Raw genomic sequence first — 26,254 nt, 5'->3', positions numbered from 1 at the left:
TGAAGTTTTTGTTTTGTGATATTTCTCAAGATCTCCTCTACTTTCCTCCATTTATCTGTTGTTGTCAATTGCTTTTGCCTTTCTACTTCTGAACTGAGTTTCCTTGTGCACTTTGATTTGTTGGTATATATCAGTTTCTTTTAGTTTTCTCAGATTGATTCTCGGTGTTTTGGCAGTGGTTTTTAACTTTTTTAACTTGAGTTTCATGTTTGCTAGAACTAGATTGTGGTCACTTGTTGTATCTGCTTCTGGGTACGCTTTAGCCGATATTATGGCATTTCGGAATATTTGATTTATTATTATGTAATCTATTTAGTTTCTTATTATAATTTCACCATCATCTCTAGGTGCTTTCCATGTATATATTCTTCGATTTGGGAGTTTATACCACGTGTTTTTGATAATAAGTTCGTTATCTTTGCAAAACTGAACTAGTATTTCACCTCTTTCATTACGTGTTCCCAGTCTGTGCTCTCCTACTACTTCTCCATCTCTTCCTACCTTCGAGTTGAACTGACCTAAAATCAAATTTACTTCTTCTTTTTTAGTTTCATTGAATGTTTTGTTTAAGTCATTGTAGAAGCTGTTTACTTCTTCCTCTGTGCTATCAAATATTGGTGCATACACTACAATGATGTTTATGTTGCACTGTATAACGTTTAATTTCAATAGTGAGATTTTATCGGTTATCGGTATGAACCCTTTGACTGACCTTTCGATTTCTTTTCTGATGGCTATTGCTACTCCATTGCGGTTTTGTGTATTGTTATATCCGGAATAGTAAAACGCGTAGTTGTCTATGACACTTCTGCCGCTGTTAGGCCATCGGACTTCACTACATCCAAGGATATCTATCTTTAAGCGTCTTATTTCTTGTGTTATATTATCTGCTTTTCCTTGTTAGTACAAACTCCTCACGTTCCAAGTGCCTATTTTTTCAGTGTATTTAGTTGGATGGCTGGTCTTGTAGATGTTTTTCTCAATACATCACTGGGATTTTGCTTGTTGACGACCTGAGAGGCCCTGTGATCTATTACGTTTGTACCTCTCCTGCCGAATCTTGGCTTCCGATTTCCGTGATCAGTAATGTCTACTGGTTTTGTTACCATTGCGATGATTGTTGTTCTAGGGATATCCTTAAGAATCTTTAATGTAGTAGTCATAACGTGGCTTTCCACATCCTTATGCCGTTGGTTACTTATTTGTAACTCCTCCGGCTTAGGGGTCAATTTCTTAACCCCAGGACAAGAGAGTGCCCTGCCGCTTACTTACTCGTCCTCCCAAAGCTGTTGGTCAATAAGTGGTGGATGATTGCTTATGCCGGCAATCGTTCGGTGGAATTTTCGCCATATCTGGCTACCCTCACTTAGTTTAGCCTGCAGACCAATGCAGTTGCCTGGGGTGTGGCACGTGGAGCCATAAGTGAGAGTTAGTTGTCTTATCAGGACCAGTTATCAAGAACCATCTCCTGTCTATGACGCTCGATGTGGTCGTTCCGATAAAAGGTGCTACCTCTACAGCACAACTCTACACCCCAAGATGACAATACGTCGCCAGAAACCGAACAGAATGGCGATGAATCTTAGATCAGGCCAGGATCCACAAAGGATTGTCGACGCAAAGATGATGATGATGTACTGTATCTAAATCTCTCTGCATTAGTACTCCTAATTGGTTAAAATGTCCCTTCTTGCTGAATTATTTTGCTATCCCTTAATACCTCGTTATCTTATTGGATTCTTGTAGATACATTTTGTTTTGTTTGTTTATGTTATCCTATTAAATTTTATTACTGTTAAATTAAAATAATATAAGATTTTTTGCAAATCTTAACTCTTTGAGGATTATCTTTATTTGATTTTTTTATATCATTACATTTTTAATAAAAAAAAAATAAGAGCGCAATCTCAAATTGGATTTTGTGTCAAAAGTTTTTCACAGATTTCAGGATGTTTTGTGAATTTGATGAGTTGCGAAAAACTTATTCCATTCTAATTTAGCTAATTTTTTATACCTACCGCTGAGAGTCGCTGGCTCTCATTTCATATCTCTCGTTGTTGACCGCCAACCGGTAATAGGCGGACGGTAAATAACCGATTCGATGTTTAAAAACGACGCGAGCCACATTTCAAGCTTATTCAACAAAACATTGTCGTAGTAGTAACATTAAAAAAAAATCGCAATGGTAGTTAAAGTGGAACGTAGAGTTGAAGGAGTTACCGAGAAACTGAAACCCAAACAGTTTGTCGGGAATAACTTAACCCTTAACATTGATGAAAACAAAAGCAGTATCTGCCTTACAGGAAATAACTGTAAGGTGACACTAGCAGAAAACAACGGAAAATTGCAAGTAGTGGGTGATAATTGTGAAATAGTTGTGAGAAAGGGCAACGGAAATATTAAATATGTGGGCAATTGTGGAAAAATAGTTCTTGGCCTGGGAGTTTCTTCAGAAAACGTAAACTATATTGGAAATCGAGGCAATGTGACATCTGTGAACTCCAATGGAAGTAGTGAACCTCAAGAAAGTTTTGGTTTTAGTGAAAATAACAGCAAAAGAAGTACAACTAGGTTTATTAAAGATGGTACAAGAAATTTAACAGTCAGAAACGCCAATATGATTCAAATTACTTCCTCTAAAGTACCGAAGAATTTTGAATTACCGCTACCTTTTGTTAGACTTCCAGGAATAATTCATAGATAAAAGGATAATAAAATTTTGTATCAAGTCTTTACATTATCAGTATTATAATTTATTATTGTAATTAAAGAATAAGACTTGGACTGACCGAATCCTTTTTTAATGCCAAAGAATTAATTTATTTTTATATTTATTTATTTATTTTTATTAAATTTTTTATTGTTTATTTTGTATTATTTCATACTTCTTTTCTTCTTGTAGACATATTTTCGTAATAGCCATTTAAAAAAATCATTATTAGTTTATTTTCCATTTTCATTAAAAAAGTATTAAATTTATATACAGGGTGAGTTTTTAGTGCGACATTGGTTGATAATTCCATTGTAGTACAAGATATCCAAAAAACTTATTAAGAAAAAATGTTGGCAATGATATTTTCCATACTTGGAAAATATATGGAATTCTACAGGGTGATTAATAACTACGTGGTATAGCAAACATACAATTTTATAAATGGGACACCCTATATGTTTTTTCAAATTTGTATTCTCATAATTCTTTTTCTTATAGTATTGGGTTTTGCATTACTATACAAAGTATTTAACTATGAAATCAACACCATATATATAAAGTAATGCATAAACAAGCATTTATTTTATATAATAAGGTAAACAATATATTGTAGTTTTTAAATTAAGTTTAATTGAAATGATTGATAAAAATTTGTATACAGGGTGAACTACAAAACAAAATTTCGATTTTCTTAATTTTTTTTAAATGGATTACCCTATATTTTATTTTTTAGAAACATTGTAATTATGATATTCTTCCATTTTTTATAGCATTTCCTATACCTAAACTCATTACTTTCCGAGATATTTTTAGTTTTCTTCAAATTTCGGAAATACATTCAAAAACAACAAATATAAACCATAACAATATGCAATGAATGTATCAATAAATGTGATATTATGGAAATATCATATTAAAATATGGAAATATCTTAATGAAATATAAGATTTCTAAAATGTCTACAATATGTTTTGTATAATAATATAACAAGATTATTTTTATTCAATAAATAACTCACACATAACAGAAAGCAAAACAATATACAATTAATGTAACAATTTTTAGATTGTTATATCAACAGTATCCTAAGCCAAGAATTTTTAATGAAACATTTTATATATATTTTACATTTTACATTTAATACTAGCGGACCAACTCGACATCGAGTTTTTTAAATGAAATTTTTATTTTGCGAGAAAAATTAAGAGATCAATACAAACAATATAAGCAAGACACAATGTTTTTTGTTACAATGTTATCATTTAGCAGTTAATTTTGCATGCTGATCACGAATCCGGTGTCAGATTTGCTCTATCTTGACGTTTTATGCGCGTTTCGGGTCACTTCCGGTGTCGGATCGCAACCGGAAGTACATATTTAGATTCGTCTCGACGAGACCTTTCGATCCATATATACATTTTGGGGTCTAAAACTTAAAGTAAATTTTAACTTCCGGTCATCTCAAAACCGGAAGTGAATTTTTGTACCAAAAGTATATCTTGACAATCTCATACGTAATACTAATAATATTCCGAAAAAATATTTTAATTATCTAATATGGTTTTTGAGTAAAGTGGTGGACAAGAAAAGGGCTTAGCGTTTAGTATACAAGATTTCACAAATGTAAAATAGTAGGCTTTGAAAAAATAACAGTTTTAATATTATTAAACCGTAAACGGTAGGCTTTAAAAATGACAGTTTTCATATTACCTTTGTAATCGGTCTGTGTGGCTTGTCTTTATTGTTAAAAATGAATTTTTCTGTGGAAGAGTTAACAGATATGTTCTGGGTATTAGGAGAAAGTTCGAGAAATTGCTTACTTGCATCCAGAATATAGTCACGAGCGATATCCTGAACGGAGGAACCGTAGCGCACCTAGAATTTGCCTCTGGGGGGTTTTAGTTGGTCACCGAAATTCTTTTTATGATGTTACCTCCATTCTGAGTCCTTAAAATGTGTGAGTAACACTGTCAGAATAGGGTTCTGGGGAAGGGGGGTTTAACCCCCAACCCCCCCCCCCTGGGAGCGCCACTGCGGAGGAAGCCAAACGAAAAATTAATGGATCGTTTTGTTCGCACTGGGTCAGTTGTATATGAAAAAAATGAAAGAACCCAAACTGTTCTAAGTGAATAAAAGGAATATGATGTACTAATAGCTACTACTGAAGATACCCACATCAGCACTCGTGAAATTTCACGTCAACATGACATTAGTCAAACTTCGGCGGCAATAATCCTTCGTAAGCATAAACTGCATCCTTACTCCATACAGTTACATCAAGAATTGACAGTCGATGATTATCAACGCAGATTAACTTTTTGTCAATAGTCTGAGCAACAAGTGCAAAGAGACCGACTTTTTTTTCGATTACGTGCTTTTTGGAGATGAGGCTACATTTCACAAAAATGGAACGGCAAATCGGCATAATTTTCATTACTATGCATCAAGCAATCCCTATTTTGTTAACACTCATAGTTAAACTAGTTGGTCTATAAATGTTTGGGGTGGTATTGTTGGCGATTATGTGATTGGCCCACATTTTTTTGACGGTCGTCTGAATGGTGCCATATATTTGGATTTTCTAAATAATCATTTGCCAATACTACTCAAAATGTGCCGCTTAATATTCCGCAACGAATGTGGTTTTCACACTCCACACTGCTCCTATTCCCAATAGAATCTAAATAATAACCTTCCTGAGAAGTGGATAGGCAGAGGAGGAACTGTTTGGCCACCACGATCACCGGAATTCTCCAAAATTGATTTTTTCATGTGTAGATAAAAGACCATGTATACCAGAAGCCTCCAACAACGCCAGATGATATGAAAAATATAATAAGAGAAGCTTTTAATAAAATTGATTTACAAATGTTAAGAAATATGGCTCGGCCATTTGAATATCTGTTACATACTTGACGTTGAAGGTGGACATTTTGAACATTTACTTACTGGACTTATTTCCTTAATATCACATTAATTGTTACAATCATTACATATTATTATGGTTTATATTTTTTGTTACGTTACTTATTGAATAAAAATAATTCCTCTACTTACTTCTTCTAAATACCTCTTTCTACTTACAAAAATTGAATGTATTCCCGAAATTTGAATGAAGAAAACTCTATCTATCTATATTTCGAAAAATTATATATATATATATATATATATATATATATATATATATATGTATATATATATATATATATATATATATATATATATATATATATATATATATCTGTGTCGGATTGGCTAAAAACGGCACCAACCTAACTCTAAACGGAAGGCCCAGACTCCAAAGTTTTTTAAAATCCTAATGCATGTAAAGTAAATCAATGTTAAAAGGACATTTAGGTTTCAACATGCAGTAGAAATCTTCGGATTTTTATTTTTTCCTTTAAATCAATATTATTTGTGGATTTATGAGTTTAATTTTAATTTAAATCCTTAAATTATAATATCAGACAAGGAGAGGAGTTTTTCACTGTTCTTTATACTCCGTTATACGTTTTTGTACTATCTGGATACTCCAATAAATTTTTAAAAAGTGTGAATAGTTTTTAACTACTTCTACAGAAGAATATGGCTATTCAAGAAATTTGAGAAAAATTAAAAGTAAATAACACCACAAATGGAAAAACAATTTTTCTTTTTTATATACTCACTTTGAAGTAATAAGCCCCTCGAGCCAAGACAAATAAATATAAGCGTAATAATAAATATAAATAAATAATAATCAAAATAACAACCAACTAGCTCAATCAAAACCCCTGGAATCGAATCTACCTAAATACAATATTGATACACTGCAAAACGACTCGACATCATTCTTATATAAGCTGCGACTCAGCCAAAAATTGGCAAACCTGATCTAGTCCTCAGCCCAGAATACCTATAAAGAGATAACCAATAAAATCAATGAAGCAGCTTACGAAGCGCTCGGCACAATCCAAAAGAACAAATAGAATACTCCATGAGTAAATGACATCGCCAATGCAGTACACAACAAAAAACAAGCATATCAAAAGTGGCTACAAACAAATGATCCAGATGATAGACGAACATATGCAAGATCAAACAGAGAAGTAAAAAATTTAGTAGCTAAAGCAAAAAATATTTCCTGGGAAAGTAAATTGCGAAAAACTCAACAAATATATAGGGTCAACAAGATCAAGAGAAGCATGGAAAATGGTAAAAAATCTGAGAACAAACTGAAAAGAAACGAGTAGAATAGATTTAATAGAAGAAAGATCTTGGATCGAACACTACTCACAACTTTTGACTGAAACAGACCTCAATTCACAAACATCAGTACAACAACATATGAACTGGAATTCAGTGAAGACGATGAAATAACATTACAGGAAGTCGAGAATGCCATACAAACTTTAAAAAATCGGAAGTCATGCGGACCACAAGGTATACCAAATGAATTATTAAAATATAGCCCACAAGTATTACGGGAATTACTGGCGTATGTCTTCACCTTATTCTATAATGAACACGACTTACCACCGGAGTGGACAAAAGCACATATTAACAACATCTACAAAAAAGGAGATAGAAAGAATTGTTCAAACTACAGGGGGCTAAGTGTCATAAATTCACTCTCAAGACTGTATGGAAAAATAATAAAAAACAAAATTGAAAAAGAGATGACAGATGTTGAAGAACAGAATGGCTTTCGTGCAGGCAGATCCTGTATGGACAGTATATTCTCTCTAAAACAAGTTATCGAGAAAAGATTAGCCCACAACCTTTCAACTCATATAGTCTTTATAGATCTGACAAAGCCATACGATAGTGTACCACTCTCAATGCTTTGGGTAGCAATGGAAAAACAAGGAATAAGCAAAAAAAATATACAAGCAGTACAACAGCTCTACAAAAATATGACGGCAAACATTAAAACTGGAAATAGATTAACTAGAGAAATTCCTATTAGTAAGGGCCTAAAGCAAGGCTGCTGCATAGCACCTACACTCTTCAAAATATATCTAAATGAGGCACTCTCAGTGTGGAGAAGAAAGTGCTGCAATATGGGCATCCCAATCGGAGATGATAGATTGTACACGATACACTTTGCTGACGACCAAGCCATTCTAGCTGAAGACGAGCATGATGTAGGCTACATGCTTAGAAAACTGGAAGATGAGTATACCAAATGGGGCCTCACAATTAATATACAAAAAACTGAGTACTTAGTTGTAGGAGAAAAACCAGAAAGCCTACAAACCGAAATGGGAACTATAAAACCAAAAGACAATTTTAAATACTTGGGAGTTCAAATAACATCAAAAGCAGGAAGTAGCGAAGAAATACACTCCAGGATTGGCCAAGCAAGATCAGCCACCAGACAGCTACACGGACTATTATGGAATAAAAAAATAACAAAAGAAAATAAAAGAAGAATTTATAAAACAGTAATAGAAAGTATTGGGCTGTACGGCGCCGAACTCTGGGAAATAAACCAAAGAAACAAATCAAAAATTAAGGCCATGGAAATGAACTACTGGAGACGATGTTGCCAGCTCACTAGACTTGATAGGGTGAGAAACGAAGATATTCGGAGAGAAATGGAAATAAATCTAGACATAATAGACACAATCGAAGCCAAAAGACTTAACTGGTATGGACACCTTCAGAGAATGCCTGAAAATAGATGGGCAAAAAAAATAGAAGAATGGACTCCGCCAACTAGAAGAAAACGAGGTAGAACAAGACGATCCTGGAGAGACGATGTCGACGATGCAATGACCGCCAGAGATCTAACAACTGAAGATTGCTTAGACAGAAAACGCTGGAAGTTAGGATGCGATATATTATATATAATATATTATATAAATAATACAGGTAAACTGCAGGTCTTTATTAATAAATGTGTATTACGAATTGTTCGTATTTTCTGGCCTAACATCGTCAGAAACGAAGATTGTAGTAGATCCTGACCGAACAAAAAAGGATAGATCAAATAAACTCCAGAAAGTGGAATTGGATTGGTCACACACTCAGAAAAAATACTTCCAGTATTGCAAAGATAGCATGGAATGAAGTGAAGGCCTTAGCGCAAAACAGAACCCGATGGCGCGTTGTCACTGAAGCTCTATGCTCCATAACAGGGCCCTGATTCTAATTGAGATTTCGACTCAAAACATGTCGAAATTAATATGGCGACGTCGAAATGCTACTTTGCGAACCTTGTGGATTTCAGCTGAACTAACCAAACGACGTCACTAATTTTCGACTTATCGAAATTAATTTCAACTTCAAGAAAGTGGTTGAAATTTCATTTCGAGTCTAAATTAATCTGACATGACTGACTGGACTGGGAGAAGTGAACTTAGGTTCAGTTTAGGTAGCCGGTGTTTTGATTTTTGCAAGGAAAACTGAGGCAAAAAGTATTAATATGGCTGTGTTTTAAGGACATTTGCTAGTTTTGGAGGAATTTGAGAGGATAGATATCCGACGCTCATAACGGAGGATAAGAAGAATGTTACGGGATACTCAAAATTCTTTTTCAATAAGTGATGCTCAATTTAGGCAGCAATTCCGGCTTAATAAACAAGCTTCAAATTATTTAATATGGGTATTAGAACCATATTTGGAAGAAGGTGTTTATGCCTCTAGGATACCCAAAATGTATAGGGTTAGTATTACTAAGCTGCAAATTTAAAAATATATTAGAATATAACCACTAAGTCAAATCTTAGTGGTTATAACTTAAGGATCTCCCACATCGCCTTTTTTTTCTTGCCATCTTTCCTTTCAATTCAAAATGTAATTGAGAATGGCCACTATTTATGATTTAACAACTCAAACAAGAAAAAAAAGACGTTCACGTAACGTAAACAAAACAAACATTCAACAAGCGTAGTGCAGCCAATAAACAACAGGGCCAACCCAAATTTTCAGCAGTGTCAAAATGATAAAGTAAATATCTCCAGTTTTAACTACAATCGAAATGAATGAGAATCGCTAGCGATTGCGACTGTCATGGCGTAGTCGCTTTTAAATGTCGACATCGAAATGAAATAGAATCAGCCTACAGGTGATGTTTCTGCAAATTTCTTCTTTAAGGTGCCATCTACCGGCCGAGTTTTACAACCATTACAGCTATTCTTATCTTTGATGCTGTCCCCTCTGAATATTTCAATGAAGGTGTAGTCAAACCATTCCCGGGACACTCTTCGTCTTTTTCTCGCCGACGATACAGTTCTCTATATGCTTCCCTCTATTTTACCTTGCATGAGCAGCTGGAGTAGAATATATCTTTCTCCTCTCTAGAGAAATATTCTAATTTTCTCTTTTGGATAGTAAATACTAGTAGATTGATACGTGATTTTTGCATGAGGTTCATTACTTACTCATTTGTTTAACGTTTAGTCCAAAAAATCTTCAACAACTGTGTGTTTTAACAAAACCACTGATTCGTCAGGAAGATAATCGCTTATTTAATGATTGGTGTTCTAAGCGATTAGATCTTACCAAAATCCTATTTAATTTCATGCAAGCAAAAAATCTAACTCTGGAACAATATCACGTTTTGTACAAGAAGAAATATCAAAAGTTTTTCTTCCTACTGTTTTTTTATCCGATGCTGCACCATATAATATGGTCAAGGCAGGACAAAATTTAAAAATAATTTATACCAACTTAATACACGTTACTTATTTAGCACATGGAATGAAGTTTAATTTTGTAAACTCCCTGATATCGAGCATAAAAAAGTATTTCTCAAATCTCTTATAAAATTCAACTTTAAAAAGAAATGCTTCTAAATATTCCACTTCCACCAGAACCCTGTTTTAACACGATGGGCAACATGGTTGGAAGCCGCTTATTCTATTCAGACTATTTAGTACATTTAAAAAATTAATTGACGCTTTAATTCAATCTCTGCTAGATGCTAAACAAATTTTAAAATCAACGATCTTCAGCAGCAACTTTTATTCATTAAATCAAAATTTACTTTACTTCAAAAAACTATTTCTTAATTAGAATCATCAATGTTGTCCTTGATAGAAAGCATAGCCATAATAAAAGAAATTAGATTAGCTTGTCAAAATGTTAAAGGTGAAATTGGAAAATATATTTTTCAAAAATTTGAAACAATAATTCAAAAAAACAATATGGGTTTCAGAACCTTATTAAGGTCGTTGACGTTCTTGTTGGGAATTTTTTGCGACGAAATAGATTTAGATCCAAATATTTTTGTGAATTTAAAATATGCTCCCATTACATCCATTGATGTGGATACAAATTTCTCTATTTACAAATATATGTACACAGATAGAAGCCATAAGTTTTTATTGGAAAATTTTGAAAAAGATTTGGTCATTTATTGTTTTTATAATTCTAAGGAATAGGATTTTACTTTTTTACTACTTTCATTGCAATTAATTAGTACATTACAATTACCTACTTAGTTTTTAAATTTATTTATATTGTTTTCTAATTATTAAAATAAACAATAATTTATATACCACTGTAAAATATATGTGACCATTGACAGTATGCATATTTTCTAAACAAAATGCATATTTTCTAAAATAAATACATATTTAATGCATATTTTTGGGTAAAGTAGTATGGTAAATTAGTTTTTTTAATATTTGCCTGATTCTAGTTATTATCAGTTAATTATATTTATGTGTAATATCTTAAATTTAATTATCTATAATTACTATAAAAACAATCACTTATCGATGGATAATACCCATCTTTTTGTAAAAAACTCAAAAATAAAAACAGTACTCACAAACGGGGAAACCTTTATATGATGTCATTTTCTACCTGCGTTTAATAAAACATTCATTAAACAAAACAAACTGTGGTAACGAAAAACAAAATAATACCACAGTCTAGAAAAAAAAATAGGTGAAAAAAAAATATTTAAGGTATCTGATCGAGTTGTCATAGAGGGGATATTCTTAATGAAAAATAATCATCGATATACTGTCAGGTCAGCCTATTTTTTTTATAAACAAAGGCCAAGGTCCGAAAATATAGTTTTTTTACTTATACCATTTTTTTTATTACATTAGAAGAAATTTTTATATTAAGAAACTATTATTGTGTGCAGCATATTATGAACAGAACAGACGGTTAGTTCAAATCCATCAATAATTTGTTGAGATAATTGCAAAAAAAAACTATTTTTTGTACTATTTAATAAATCTTAATAATTTTTGCAATAGTAACTATAAGTAACACCTTAATAATAACGCTATTATGTGTCTATACAAGAGGGCAAAAGTTCAAAAAGAGTACCAAAAAGGAATATTAAAAATATACAGAAATGCCAAATGTACATTTTATCAATACGTTGTATCCCTAATAAAAATCAATATACTTTATCAATATAAAATTTATATACTTGGCATATAAAATAAATAAAATTTTCTAACAGATCAAAATTATGACATCTGAATTGCAAAAATCTAAACATACAGATCCTATGTTCCTAACGTATTCTTTAATTCTAGGAACCAAATAAGAAAAACTGTTTCTATTCACAAAACCGATAACTTTTCAAAACACCTCTATCTCCCTATGACTGTCTTTTGAAAATTCTAAATTAAAATTTGATCTGCAAATTGATAGAGCTTCCACTTGTTAAAATTCTGCTTCTCCTAGTTTAAAGTGCTTTCCTCTTGGGTCGATATTTGCCCAACGAAATTATCTCTTATCAAAATAAAATATTGACAATCAAATGCTGCTCACAACTTTCAAAATCTGGTGGCCTCTCAAAAAGACATCGACAGCCTCGCCTCAGATAATTTGTTATATTTAAAAAAAAAATAAACTCACAATTGCTTGAAAATATCTGCTTTGCACTGTTTGGCTGCTACCACAAAAACTTCACGTCTTTTCCCACTATTCACTTTTTTATCCAACCGGCAAAAACACCAAAATTTATTTTTCTTTAATAATTTTACGAAGAAATTAAAACAACCTTTCTCTTCCAAATCTCAAACCGGACCCCCGTTTAAAATTCTTTTGTTTTTATACCAAACCTTTTGTTTTCTTTCATACCATTTCCTAAAATCTCTTCTTTAAAAAGTCAAGACACTCAAACAAAAAAACATATCTTTCACTTCTGGACACAATTAACTGCAACATTTTCATTCTTAAAATTTCGACTTTTGTATCGTTGGCTTAAGTGGAATTTTTTGTCATATATTTGGCTACAGGATAAGGCCGGCTCCACACATGAAATCCAACGTTGGACCAACTGTGTTCCCGCGTTCGGTGAGGCATCCATACATTGGGTTGAGTATTCTGCTGATATCAGTCTGTTCCTTCTAGATCCAACGTCAACCTGTCAGACATGGAAATTGCAGCGACTGCAACTGTCATGATAATGAGTGCATATGATTATATTTTATTACAAAAAGGCGATTTTTATGTCATTTTTTCTACAGTGTTCAAAACAAAACGATCTATATTTCAAAATTAAAAGCATATACTTTTGTAAAATATTTAGATAAGAACATTTTTTTGGTGCCTGAAAGGTACTGAAAAAACCAGATATGTATATTATTTATTTATGTAAGAAATAGCCTCATGAGCATAAACCTAGTTCTGATAGACCACCGATATTTATCGGAGTGTTAATTCTAAACAACTCAACGGAGGTGACTCAGGTGGCCGCAAATCGATTTTTACATGTTGTAAATTTGTTTTTTAATGCCGTCATGGAATGGAGATTTTCTTCGATAAACTAATTTTTATTTTCTAACAAGAATGCTGTGTAAAATGACAGAACAAAAAGAGTTTTAAAAGAAAAAAGAAACGAGGATTCTTTTGATAAACTGTGGCTTGTCATTGGTTTATTTTATGTTGCTTTGCTAGATTGTGCAAAATTAGGTACCTAATTTTATGCAGGATGTGAATATTACGCGTCAACAACTAAATTATGCGCAAATAGCATAATTATACGCCGATTGAAACACTGCTGTAGCGTTAATGTGTGGTCGGCATCAACGGCAACACTAATATTGGCGCAAATCCCTTTGATGTGTACGTAAAAATCGACAGTCCACGGAAAACTCCCAACGTTGGAGCAACTCATAAAAACGTTGGCGCCAACATTGGCTCCAACACAGTTTTGTCGGTACACACATTGGACAAACGCTGTTGGGGCCAATGTTGGCCCCCATGAGCGGAGCCGGCGTAATCCTGTTTACATATATCTCTAAACAATAACCAAACTTTTCGACTGCCATTTCGACTGTGTCCATTTTCATTGTGTAATTTCTCCATGATTTTCATTGTAACACAGTACTTGTGTAATTAGGTACAGTTCTTTTCCCTCTATTTTCAAAAAATATCATTTTCTCTATCTGCCCTTTCTTTTCCTTTTTTTCGGGAATCTTCACGTATCGGTTTAATGAAAATATTCCTTCTTCGTTTGCTAAAGTATTCAGTCCCACTTGTATTTGAATAGCTTGTTTTCTTCCCATGTCTTCATCTCGGGTGAGAGCGTATGTTTTCTTTGCCTTTGATATATTTAAAATCGAAGTCGTGTTCCTGCAATAATAGTATCCCTCGATGGATTCTATTATTTACTAAGCGATTTTTCATAATAATATGTACCAAAGCATGATCCGTCTCTATTGTAAATTTAGCTCCCAAAAGATAGAATATTAATTTGTTTACACAGAATAATACACTTGCAAACTCTAGTTCTGTTACGCTATATTTTTTCTCGTGTGTTTTCATGACCCTTGACACAAAACATATCAGAACTTCTTTATTCTCTTGTATCTGGGTTAATACTCCAGCAAATTTCTGGATCGAAGCATCTGTTCGGAGTAAAAAAGGAATCTCGTATTGAGAGTGGTATACTTTAATCTCCTTTGTAAATTCTTCTTTTAGACGTACAAAAGTTTCTTCCTGTTCTTCCTTCCAATTCCATTTTGTGCCTTTTTTAACAATTCAATTGTATTTATTTTTCATTAATATCGGGCATCAATTTTTTGAAATAATTTACCATTCCAAGGAGACCCCGCAATGTTTTCAAATTCTTGAAAACATTGATGATCTATACCCTATCTTCTGCTAGACTAACCCCTTTTGTGTCCAATTTGAAACCTAAATATAATCTCTCTCCCTTATGTCCGATAAGTATTTAGCCTACAAAATAAAAACGAAAATTTGGGAAAAATGACAATTTATTTCTCAACATAGTTTTCTTTCAGCTCGATGCTCCCTTACTTACCAGCGATGCTCCAACTACTTTAACCCGTCTGAAAAATACATTTGCTCGAGGTCTTCAAACTAGGCATCCGTGGTGGCGATGACTTCCTCATTCGACTTACAATTCTGCCTGGGGAGTGACTTTTATAAGTTTGGACATCAAAAGAAGTCACACAGGGCTAATTCTAGAGAATACGGTGGATGGGGCTGCAGTTCGTAGCCCACTTTGGTTCGGAGTCGGTGCGCTGTCTCATGGTGGAAGACCACTTTTTTCTTCGGCGTCGCATTCGCTCAATAATTCAGCATAGTAGAACCCTGCGACCATTTTGTCCTTCTCTAGGTATTCGATATAGATCACACCTTGTTAATCACAAAAAACGGTGGTTAAAGCTAAAGCCACGTACGAAGACCACTTTACCATTTAATGCTGAAACTTTATTACTAGTAGACCAAGTAAGCGAATATATCTTTTACAACATCTTTATGTATAACATTTTACTGCTCTGCTGTGTCAATCAGCGCTGTTCAACAAGTTTGATGCTCGATTTATTATTTTATTGGAATAGGACCTACGGAATATAATATAATATTGTATTCATACAGTGAATTTATTAACATGTTTTAATGATTTTGTTGGCGTATAATGTAGATTTACCAAATAATCAAAGTTTAGAAACACGTATATTCTACACGTGTTTCGAGTTATTTAAATTTGTATCAGCCGGAGTGTCTGATGAAGCAGGGATGCTGAAATGTCATAACACTCTATTGATACCGATTCTAGCAAGGGAAGTTGTCCGGGAAGAGCAACGAATGTGTCCTCCTAGGCTATATATTTGGCTATTCAATTCAACAAAGCTATAGCAGCATTTGCTAAAAGATTTAATCTTTTACACATTCCAATAACCCAGAGGATAGAAAACGATATTATTAAATTATGTATGTGTGTGTGTGTGTGTGTGTGTGTGTGTGTGTGTGTGTGTGTGTGTGTGTGTGTGTGTGTGTGTGTGTGTGTCTGTTTATAAAGTGACAAATACTTCTATAAATAAAAAATGAATAATAATAAATGAAGGAATAATAAATTTTATTCACCATGAAAATAATTACATGATTTGAATTTAATAAATTATTAAAATATATCTTCGCCTCTTTTTTACTAATCTCTTATATTTCATCATACTCAGTGTCAAGAACTATGGTTACTGAAGCATTTTTACTTCTACGAGTGTTAAAATCAGGATTTGCTTTATCCAAATTTGTATCATCTTTGAACATAGAATCTTTGTCAAAAGATGTCTGTGGAGTTTTTTGTAGGTTCTCGCTTGTTAAATCATCTTCTTTAAAATGTTTCTCATCGGATAATTTTGAATCTTGATGACCTTTTTTATTCACATCGGATAATCTATCATAATCTCGACTAAAGCTGCTCGCATTACTAGAAGATTTTCCTGCAGCCCCTGTTACGTCGCTGCGTATATCTGAAGATATTAGACTCCTTATTCCACGTCCGGTAAATTCCACGTTTGCCAGAGATTTATGTAGAGTTGCTATACTTGCCTTCGGTCTTCTGATACTCGAACCTGGTTCAGCTGGATTAAGAGTGAACACCGACCCAAAATTTATATGTTGAACTAACTCAAATTTGCTTAAAACCTAAAATGAGTAAATTAGATCATAATTATGCTTATTAGCGGTTTCATAATTATTAATTCAAATCCATCTTAATATTATCCGATACAAAAATGTACAATAATAGTATGTATTAATAAATCATAGTTCAAAATATGGACTTTCGCTAAATGATTATCTCTAAGAAGGAGCAGCAATTTGGGCGAATCAGTGTGAATGGCCAACGAAGAAAAAGAGTAAAAAGATACACGTACCTCGGTACGAACGTCAATGAAAATTTGGACCATTCCCTATTATCAAATCATGAATCAAATATAACACAGAGAATCTCAGATCTGCATTTCTGCATGATAAAAAGCAGGTCACTAAGATGTTATATCTTTCCTATACTGTTGTACGGAGATGAGTAGTGGACTGTCACAGATGCTACCTGCAAGAAAGTTGCAGCATTCGAAATGCGGCTTTACCGTCCAATCAACCACGTTACTAATTAGGATGTTTTATTGAGAATACAAAAAGAAAAAGAGCTGTTAACCACAATAAAAGCAGCCAAAATCGAATACCTCAGTAATATCATGAGGAACAGCGAAAGATATGGATTGCTGCTGTATTATTTACTGGATGAAAAATCTACGTACGTGGTTTAACACAACAATATATATATATATATATATATATATATATATATATATATAGTAAAACTTGTAGGATTATCGACCAAAACGTAAATAACAATTTATTGGATTGGTGTGTCGGGTATGCGGTCTGTTATTTAAAAAAAAAACTCTTTTTTCTTTTATTACTCTATATTTCGCCTCTTTTTTTGTCAGCTTTATCAGGAGACAACTGAAATATGGTTAAAATGTATATAAATATCAGGTGCAAATAAACAATGATTTACTTCCAGATTTAGACTTAAAAATATTTTAAAATGTTGTACATAATATATTCAAAACAGTACTGACAATATTGGTTAAAGCACCTAGTCACTAGTAATTAAATTAAATTTCTTTTTTATTTATTAGCAAAAAGAACAACTAAGAAACAATTAAAACACAATAAAATTACACATTACAAATATACAGAGTGATTTAAAATATAATTGTAAACAAATATTATTTGAACATACTAAGAATATTACAGTAGATATTGCTCAACTGTCCCGTGCCTGCCTTATAATTTACTGCATATTTTTCTTTATTAATATGACACATTTCTAAAAACAATCTTTTTTGTAATTGTTCTCTTGCTGTAGAACCCTGACATTTGAGTAGTCAAATTGATGCCCAGTTTTTAAGTAATGGTCAACTGCCGCACATGTATTCTTCTTCTTTGTGCAGTCACTTTTGTGTTGTGTGACCCTTTGTTTTAGCCATTGAGAAGTTTGGCCAACATAACAGCTCTGGCAATCCAAACAAGGCAGTTTGTAGATAACATTAGTTTTATTTACAGTTGGCGTCTTGTCTTTTACTTTAGAAAACAGTTGTCGGTTTTCTAATAAATTATATTGGACAATTTTAATGTTAGTAAATTGTTTGTCACCGGTCACTGGTCACAGAAGGTGTTAACTGTTTTATTAATGGTAGTTTTTTATATTGGATTGTTTGTACTGCTCCGATATCAGTGGGACCGTCAACTGATTGAAAAGACAATGGTTCATTCAAAAACGTGCTAAGGCAGTTCCTATTTCGGGGCCAATGGTAAGTGAAAAGGCTATATGGTTTCATGAAAACTTGAAAATTGAGGAGCCATTCTCTGCTTCCCAAGCATGGCTAAACAAATTCAAAAAAAGACACGGTATCAGGCAGTTGGCTATTCAAGGGGAGAGTCTTAGCGGTGATAATGTTTCAGCCACATTATTTATTGAAAATTTTAACTCTTTAGTCAAAAAATTTAATTTAACTCCCCATCAAATTTATAATGGTGATGAATCAGGATTATTTTGGAAAATGGTTCCTTCAAAAACTTTAGCTGCTCAATTCGAAAAATATGCTCCTGGTCACAAAACTAGCAAAGAACGGCTTACAATTATGACATGTAATGCTTAAGGAGATCATAAATTAAAATTAACTGTTATTGGAAAAGTGGTAAAACTTCGATCATTCAAAGGAACTGAAATAAGATGTCTTCCTTGTGACTATTACAACCATCGAAAAGCTTGGATGAACCAAACAATCTTTTCGTCGTGGTTTAAAGATAAATTCGTACCTTCAGTGGGTCACAACTTGAAAAAGAAAGATCTACCTTTTAGAGCTGTTTTATTACTCGACAATGCTCCTTCCCACCCAGCTGAGTCCTTTGTTCATTATCTTCCACCAAACATCACATCCCTGATCCAACCGATGGATCAAGGGGTAATATCCAGTTTAAAGAGAAGATACAAAAAAAATTTCCTGAGATTTCTCCTTGAAGAGAATAACAGCAAAGATTAAATAAAAGAAATTTTAAAAAATGGACCATAAAAGACGCCATCTTTTCAGTCTGTGAAGCCTGGGTAAACTTACCCTCCGAAACATTAAAAATTTCATGGGGGAAAATATTGGAACAAGATGATGTTGTACAAGAAAAAAATATTTGTTGCAATCGTATTTTAATATACAAAAACCAACACCAAAAAAATAAAAACCAATTTTACAAACTGGCCTGTAGGGCTAGTTTTCAAAGTATTCCAAGGCACTTAACGGGTTACTAGTAAAAACTGACTATAGTTACTTACTGCTTCTCGATACATTCTTATGAGACTAGAATTAACTGTAGCCCAAGATGAAAGCCCACTAGCATTCCATAACTGGTTTGAGTGTTCAGCAAAGGGACCGGATTTTATCCTGTTGATATGCTCAATGCAATTGAAAAACATATATTTGGACGAATATCTGTGAACAATTGCTTCTTTAAGGAAACTGGAAGGGCTCAGTAATGCGGTATCTAGATAGAGAAATTAGATTTATTAAGAATAATGACTTCATGTATTGTCCCAAAGAATTAGTTAAAAATGTAAAATAAAATAGTAAATTGTATATAATGAAAAAAACAATATTTTAATTTTGCAATTTAAATCTGGCAAGGTCTGCATCACATTATATTCTAGTGCGGTGGCCCACCTGTGGTTTTTGATCTATGAATAAAATAAGAGTAACGTTCCTGCAACAATGATATTTTTATTTTATCTAGACAAGAATGTGAATACAGAATGACTTTTTTAATTGTATTGACTAAGCTTTTAAAGTACCGTAAAACGAGGTGGCGTTATGACATCCAGGTAAATTTGTGGCAGTATGTAGTGCCCTCATTAAATCCAATATAGAGTCCATACTTACCGACTGAACGCGCTGCAGCCATAACCTAACCTAACCTACCTCTCTTTTCTATGGCCGCAGTTGTTCTCAAAGGCCTCTCATGTAGCCAGAATTTAAAATATGTACAAAGTAGGTACGTAGGTATACGTTATAGTTTAGGCTATGTTGTCATGCATAAATTGACTTAAAATTCCAACTGATAAGCAAGTGGCGTCACCTTAAATAGAATTTCGACAAAACATGAGATGACTTTGTGACCCAATTTATAACAGATTGATAAAAATGAGGTGAGATTGTGACATTTTATTATTATTTTTTAGTTAAGTAGAAATGCCACGAAAATATCAGAGGCTACCGGTAACTCGTCAATACAAAAATTATTCTGACGCGACGTTGCAAGAAGCTCTTCGCAGTGTAAGAGCGAAAACACTTAGCATACGGGATGCTATGGAAAGATATGAATATGTCTTAACAAAAATGTTTTCCTAAAAATTACCTGTTAAACTTTGAATTCACCGCAATAAGCTGTTTCACAAACTCTATAATCAACATAGCCCTCCTTCTAGTGAAGAAACAGCTCTAGAGAGGGAAGAAGAAAAGTCAATTATTGCACAAGTCACTGCTGTATCAACGTTTGGTTTCCCTGGACAGCCCATAGGCCGCGAAGGATTGTAAAGACATACCTAGATAAAAGGGACAAGAATGTAAGATGTTTCAAAGATAATTTTCCAGAAAAAGAATAGGTGACATGTTTCTGACCAGACATAACAGTATATTGGTTAATCGATTTTCTAGAAACATAAGCCTTTCAAGGGCTGCAGTAGACCGTGAAACTATAAATAGTTTTTTCGATAATCTCGAAAGAGAGTGTGAGAATGTCCCTCCATTAAATCTCTGGAATTATGACGAAACGAATCTTGCTGAAGATCCTGGTGCATCTAAAGTTATTATACGACGAGGTACAAAATTCCTTGAGCAAATACGCAGCGCAACAAAGGATTGGACGAAGAACGGGCCTGAAAATTCCAGGTACAACAGAAGCAGATTCGGCTGGTTTGATTACCAATGCTTCGAAGATTGGCTTGTCAACCTGATGCCACCAATACTTAAAAGACAAGATGGCATTAGGGAGGGAAGATGGAGGTTATAATTTGAGTTCACATTTAAATGTTGAAGTGATACAACAGTGTGGAAACAACAATATATCCTTTTATAGCATTGGGCAGAGCCCTGTATGTAGGAAAAAGGTTAATAAAACTTAATATCATAAGTTAGAGACCACTACAAGTTTCACGATTTTCGAAGGAGAGGATTCAAAAGTCATAGAACAGAAAATCCCGTTGAAGTCACATTACGACTACAATACAGCATATCAATCCTCCTCCTCCTCAGTCCTAATCCCTTTTGGGATGTGGTGACACCATCAGACGTTTACATTTTTTTTACGATTTCTCTCCATCCTTCTCTGTCCTGGGCTAGTTGTGCGGCTTGATGTAACCCTTGGTTAATCAATATTTTTGTTTGATCTATCCAGCGGCTTGGAGATCTTCCCCTAGGTCTCTTTCCTTCAACTCTACCCTCGACTATCAGTTTTTCCATCGTACCTGTTCTTCTAGCAATGTGCCCATAGCATATCAATACAGTGTGTCAATTTTAAAACTTACCATGTTTCGCGTTGAACCGAGAATGTTAAAAAATATTTGTTTCACTGGTGAATGTACTTTTATGTTGAATAGTAATGTAAATAAACCAAACTGTCGGTACTGAAGTGATGTGAGCCCGCATCGATTCAGAGAAGGTCATACTTAATATCCTGAAAAACTGAATGTTTGGACAGGAATATTAGGCGATGCTATAATTGGCCCCTTGTTCATACCAGCAAGTGGCGACATTTATCTCGATATACTGGAAAACACCATCGAACCTTTAATTGTGCATGAATTAGAGAACCAAAGGGACGATCAAGGCAACCTAGCTCTAGACGAAGATTTGTTGCACTTCCAATAAGATGGAGCCCCTCCTCACTATGCAGCTCCAGTTAGGCACTGGTTGGATACTAATTATCCGGACAAATAGATTGAAAGGAGAGCTCCTATTGAGTGGCCACCGATATTGAGTGGCCACCGAGGTCAACAGACTTACTGCCACCTGACTTTTTTCTATGTGGCTACCTCAAGTCAGTTGTTTATAAAACTCAACCTGCGTCACTTGGGGAATTCCGAAAAAGAATTACGCAAGCACGTCGCGCTATTACTAGAACAACATTTTAATAAATTTGTAGTTCAACAAAAACCTCATTAAATTTTCCATTTAAGCCAAAGTTTCACATTTATTGTTTCATCCTGTATAATTATTATTTATACCATTGGATAGCATTTTTTATAGTCTTTTCAATGATCTATCACAAGTAGGGATTTACAATTTAAACTTTTTTGGTTGTGGTGGGTGGGGCCTAGAGGGTTGGTGGGGGAGTTCTCTTCCATGTCATTTTAGTTCGCTCTTACTATACTAAAAACGGTTTCAAGCATTTTTCGATATTAGCTTTTGTTCGTGAGATACAGCCCATTGTAAGTTTTAAAATTGACACACTGTACAATTGTGGAGAAAGCATTAGCAAAAATAAATTAATGTAATTAAGATATCAAAACTGAGCAATATTATTCTTGCAACTATAAACTAAGATTGAAGAATTATCGACAATCACTAACCAATTAATTGGGAACTTCCCCAAATAAAGGGTACAAATTGATAATCATCCAGACTCCACACTCCTTCGCTTCCAAATGGTTCCATCTGGTAAGTCATTTGTAACTTTCGAGTCAATTTCAGGTACCTAAAATATTATAAAACTATTTTATTTTTTACACTAATAACGTAATAATTAAAGAAATAAATACAAATTACTTAAACAATTTATTCTAAATAGCAGACAACAATACAAATATCACAAATCATCATTACTCAGCCAATCGCGTCCACTGCTGGACATAGATCTCCCTTAGTTTCTTCCAATGTTCTCTACACTGGGCCGCTTGTAGAAAGTTTCTCGCTACTCTATTCAGTTTGTCGGTTCATGTAGTGAGTGGTTGTCCTCGGTCCTTTGGGCCGTTGGTTTGATATGTGGTCTAGAACGCTTACGCCCAAGATTGCTCGTTTCATGGCTCGTTGTGTAACTTTTGGAGTTTATTTGCGAATCTTACATTTAACTGATGCTTTTTTTTAATCCCTTTTCTCTATTCGGATTGCCGTTGTTGCCAATCTCTGTTGTTTGTAAGGCGTTTCCAGATTGGCCCTGCAGTTCTTTTAATATCGTCGCTCCATCGCATTTGTGGTCTTCCTCGTGGTCTTTTGGCTTCATATGGCCGCCAATTGCCGATTTCTTTATTCCATCGGCCATCCGTAAGACGTTCGTTATGTCCAGCCCATTTCCATTTCAGTTTAGCTGCCAGTTCGACAGCATCTTTTACTTTTGTTCTATTGTTTTCATTAGTTTTATACCCAGCATCTGTCGTTCCATAGCTCTCTGAGTTTTTCTGATCTTCTCCATGTTTATTTTAGTGAATGTCCAGGTTTGAGCTCCATATGTAAGCACAGGTAGGATACAGGAATTAAATACTTTGGTTCGCAGTCTTTGAGGTATATTTTTATTTTTAAGTACGTATGAGAGTCTTCCGAATGCTGCTCATCCCATTTTTACACGTCTGCTTATTTCGTTAGTCTGATTTTCTTTGCTTACCTTGACATTTTGACCCAGATATGTATATTCATCTACGTGTTCTATCTCTGTCCCTTCGATGTTTATCATAGGTTTGTCATCTTTGTTTGACATTAGTTTAGTTTTGCTGAAATTCATTTTCAGTTCTTTTTTAGGGATTCTATGTGTAGCTCCTCAATCATAGTATTCAGTGCATTCCACGTGTCGGCTATTAGTACTACATCATCTGCGTATCTAAGATGGTTCAAGTATCGTCCGTTAATAGGGATTCCCTTATTTTCCCAGTCTGTTGACTTAAAGATATCTTCTAGGGTAGCTGTAAATAATTTTGGAGATATTGTGTCTCCTTGTCTTACTCCTCGGTTGATTTTTACTGATCTTGTTTCGATTCCATTACCCAACGTCACTATCATTTCAGCTTGTTCGTAAATATTATGTATTAATATTTTGTACCTGGAGTCGATCCGGTTGTTGACTAATGCTTCTTCTATTGCCCAAAGTTCTACGCTATCAAAAGCTTTTTCATAATCTATAAAAGCCAGACATAATGGGAGATTGTATTCGTTAGTCTTTTCTATTAGAATTTTTAAAGTATATAGATGATCACAGGTAATGTACCCTTTTCTAAATCCGGCTTGTTCTACTGGTTGATATCCGTCAAATTTAATTGTTAACCTGTTTGTAATAATCTTTGTAAAGGTTTTGTAAAGTTGTGAAAGAAGTGAAATTGGTCGATAATTTTTCAGATCTGTGGTGTCTCCCTTTTTGTGTATAATATTGTTTTAGCAGTATTCCATTGTTCGGGTCTCTTTCTATTTCTTCGTGGCTTATTTACTTTCAAGTTCTGTTTTGAGGAGTTAAGGGGATCGATTCTGGAACGGTACAGATTGGCGTAGAACTTTTCAATTAAGTTTGCAATATCAGATTTACTTTTTTCTAGTTGTCCTTGTTCATTTTTAATGGTTATTATATTTTTCTTTCCTAGTTTCGGTTTGGTGCATTTGAGACTTCGGTTTTTCTCTATGATTTGTTCTATACGGTCTTCTTGATGTTTTTTAATGGCCTCTTTTATCTGTTTTCTTATTACTCGATTAAGTTCCTTAAATTCTGCAGTGTCAAGCAAGCGTCAAAAACGCTTTACCAAACCATAATTAATTGCTTGTTTTGAAAACTTTATTGAATTTAATTACAATTTATAGAAATAAGAGATGGTGGCAGAGGGTTGTAATAATTTGTATTGAATAAGTATATAATTTTAATCAATAATAAATACCTTAAAAGTACTTTGCAGGCTGCTGCAGATACATCGGATGGTTTCAAATATCCAATTTTAAATAGAGAACATAAAAATAAGAGAAAAGATAGTTCATGGATGGTTCCATATTCAACCGTTGTAGAATTACCGAAGCCTTCCACAAAATAGATCATTATTTCTGGTATTGCTCTATGCAAAACTTCTGGTATAAAGTTCTGAAGTAAATTAATAGCTTGCTGCAATTAAGAAATAATCATTAATGGTATTAAAAAGTATCTTACTTCTCAATAACATGAATTACTAATAATTACTGTCAGTATGTAAACACGAAAATGAATTTTCGTCTGACACTCGACATTTATTTACGGAGATAAGTGTCAGATGTAAAAGTACCTTAGTAAAGTACGTCCATTCTATCTTTTACCATGCATGAAATTGTTCACGAATTACTTTTTATACTAGGTCTCTTTTTTACTCACAGAAACTAGTATTGCAAAATTAAGCCGCTTGTCCATAAAAATCACAATAAGTTAAACAAGGATCAACAATATCGCATATCTTTAATACCTTGTTTACTGTAAATTTTGACGTTTATAATTTTCATTGACAGTGCCATTAGCTCATTTGTCGTGTTTATTGATTTATTTGAATCTATTTATTTTTTTTTTGGTTTTTCAAATTATTTAACTTGTAGTCTTTGGGTATGTCATTTGAATTATATATGTTCAAGCATAATTATTTTGAGAACGTCTAACTGTTGCTTTCTTAATTTGATTACTTCCAATAAGTATTTATTTTTAAGCTAATGAGAAAAGTAATATTTTCTAATCTACAAATTGTCATTATACTATCTGAGTCTGGCTATAGTTCCGTCGAACTGAAACTTATTTGTATTTCGTATTAACTTATGTATATTTTCGAGATTACTGATTATTATTATTTTTAAGATATGCCTGGAAAAACGCTGAATTCCCAAGCGCAGCAACTTTTGTTGAATTTATATGAATATTTTGAGTTAGAAAGAAGTAATGGAGGACCTTTGGAGCCCCTTACATCTGTTCAAGAGGTAAAATATCAAATGCATGGTCGTTAATCAGTTACTATTAAATAATTATTTTTTAAGAGAGTTGCCGCTGCTTTAAAAATATCACGGCGGACAATATACTCGATAAAAAAAGGAAAGAAAACAATCCCGTCCTTTCAAAACCAGGCAAAAATAGACGTCGCGTCGTCTTAAAAGTAAGACGACTGATATGCTTGAGGCATCAAAAATGGCAGTACGGAATACGTTGTATGATATGTAGCAGCAGAGTAAGTATTGATTTCTTCAGTGTAAACTTTATGATAAACAAGAACCTGGGTAGGTACTTCAATTTTCATGAAATCTTCTATCTACTTATTTTTGGCTATAAAAGACGATAATGAATTCTTTTTTTTTTCAG

At 33.6% G+C, this 26,254-nt stretch overlaps 1 protein-coding gene across 3 annotated transcripts in view; it reads right to left on the bottom strand.

Moving 5' to 3' along the window:
• Positions 1 to 16,019: 16,019 nt before the first annotated feature.
• LOC140442824 (serine/threonine-protein phosphatase 2A activator-like) overlaps positions 16,020 to 26,254 on the bottom strand; it is a 30,954-nt gene continuing 20,719 nt past the window's right edge. For all 3 annotated transcript variants that reach the window (XM_072533792.1, XM_072533791.1, XM_072533793.1), the window contains 4 exons: positions 24,831 to 25,048; positions 22,551 to 22,675; positions 19,263 to 19,471; positions 16,020 to 16,570 (listed from right to left, as the gene is read on the bottom strand). In XM_072533792.1, the coding sequence (XP_072389893.1) occupies positions 16,082 to 16,570; positions 19,263 to 19,471; positions 22,551 to 22,675; positions 24,831 to 25,048 (1,041 nt within the window). In that variant the 3' untranslated portion in view covers positions 16,020 to 16,081. The remainder of the gene's footprint in view (positions 16,571 to 19,262; positions 19,472 to 22,550; positions 22,676 to 24,830; positions 25,049 to 26,254) is intronic.

The sequence above is a fragment of the Diabrotica undecimpunctata genome, chromosome 6 (genome assembly GCF_040954645.1).
Source record: "Diabrotica undecimpunctata isolate CICGRU chromosome 6, icDiaUnde3, whole genome shotgun sequence".
Taxonomy (NCBI): domain Eukaryota; kingdom Metazoa; phylum Arthropoda; class Insecta; order Coleoptera; family Chrysomelidae; genus Diabrotica; species Diabrotica undecimpunctata.
This window is presented reverse-complemented; position numbering and strand designations above follow the sequence as displayed.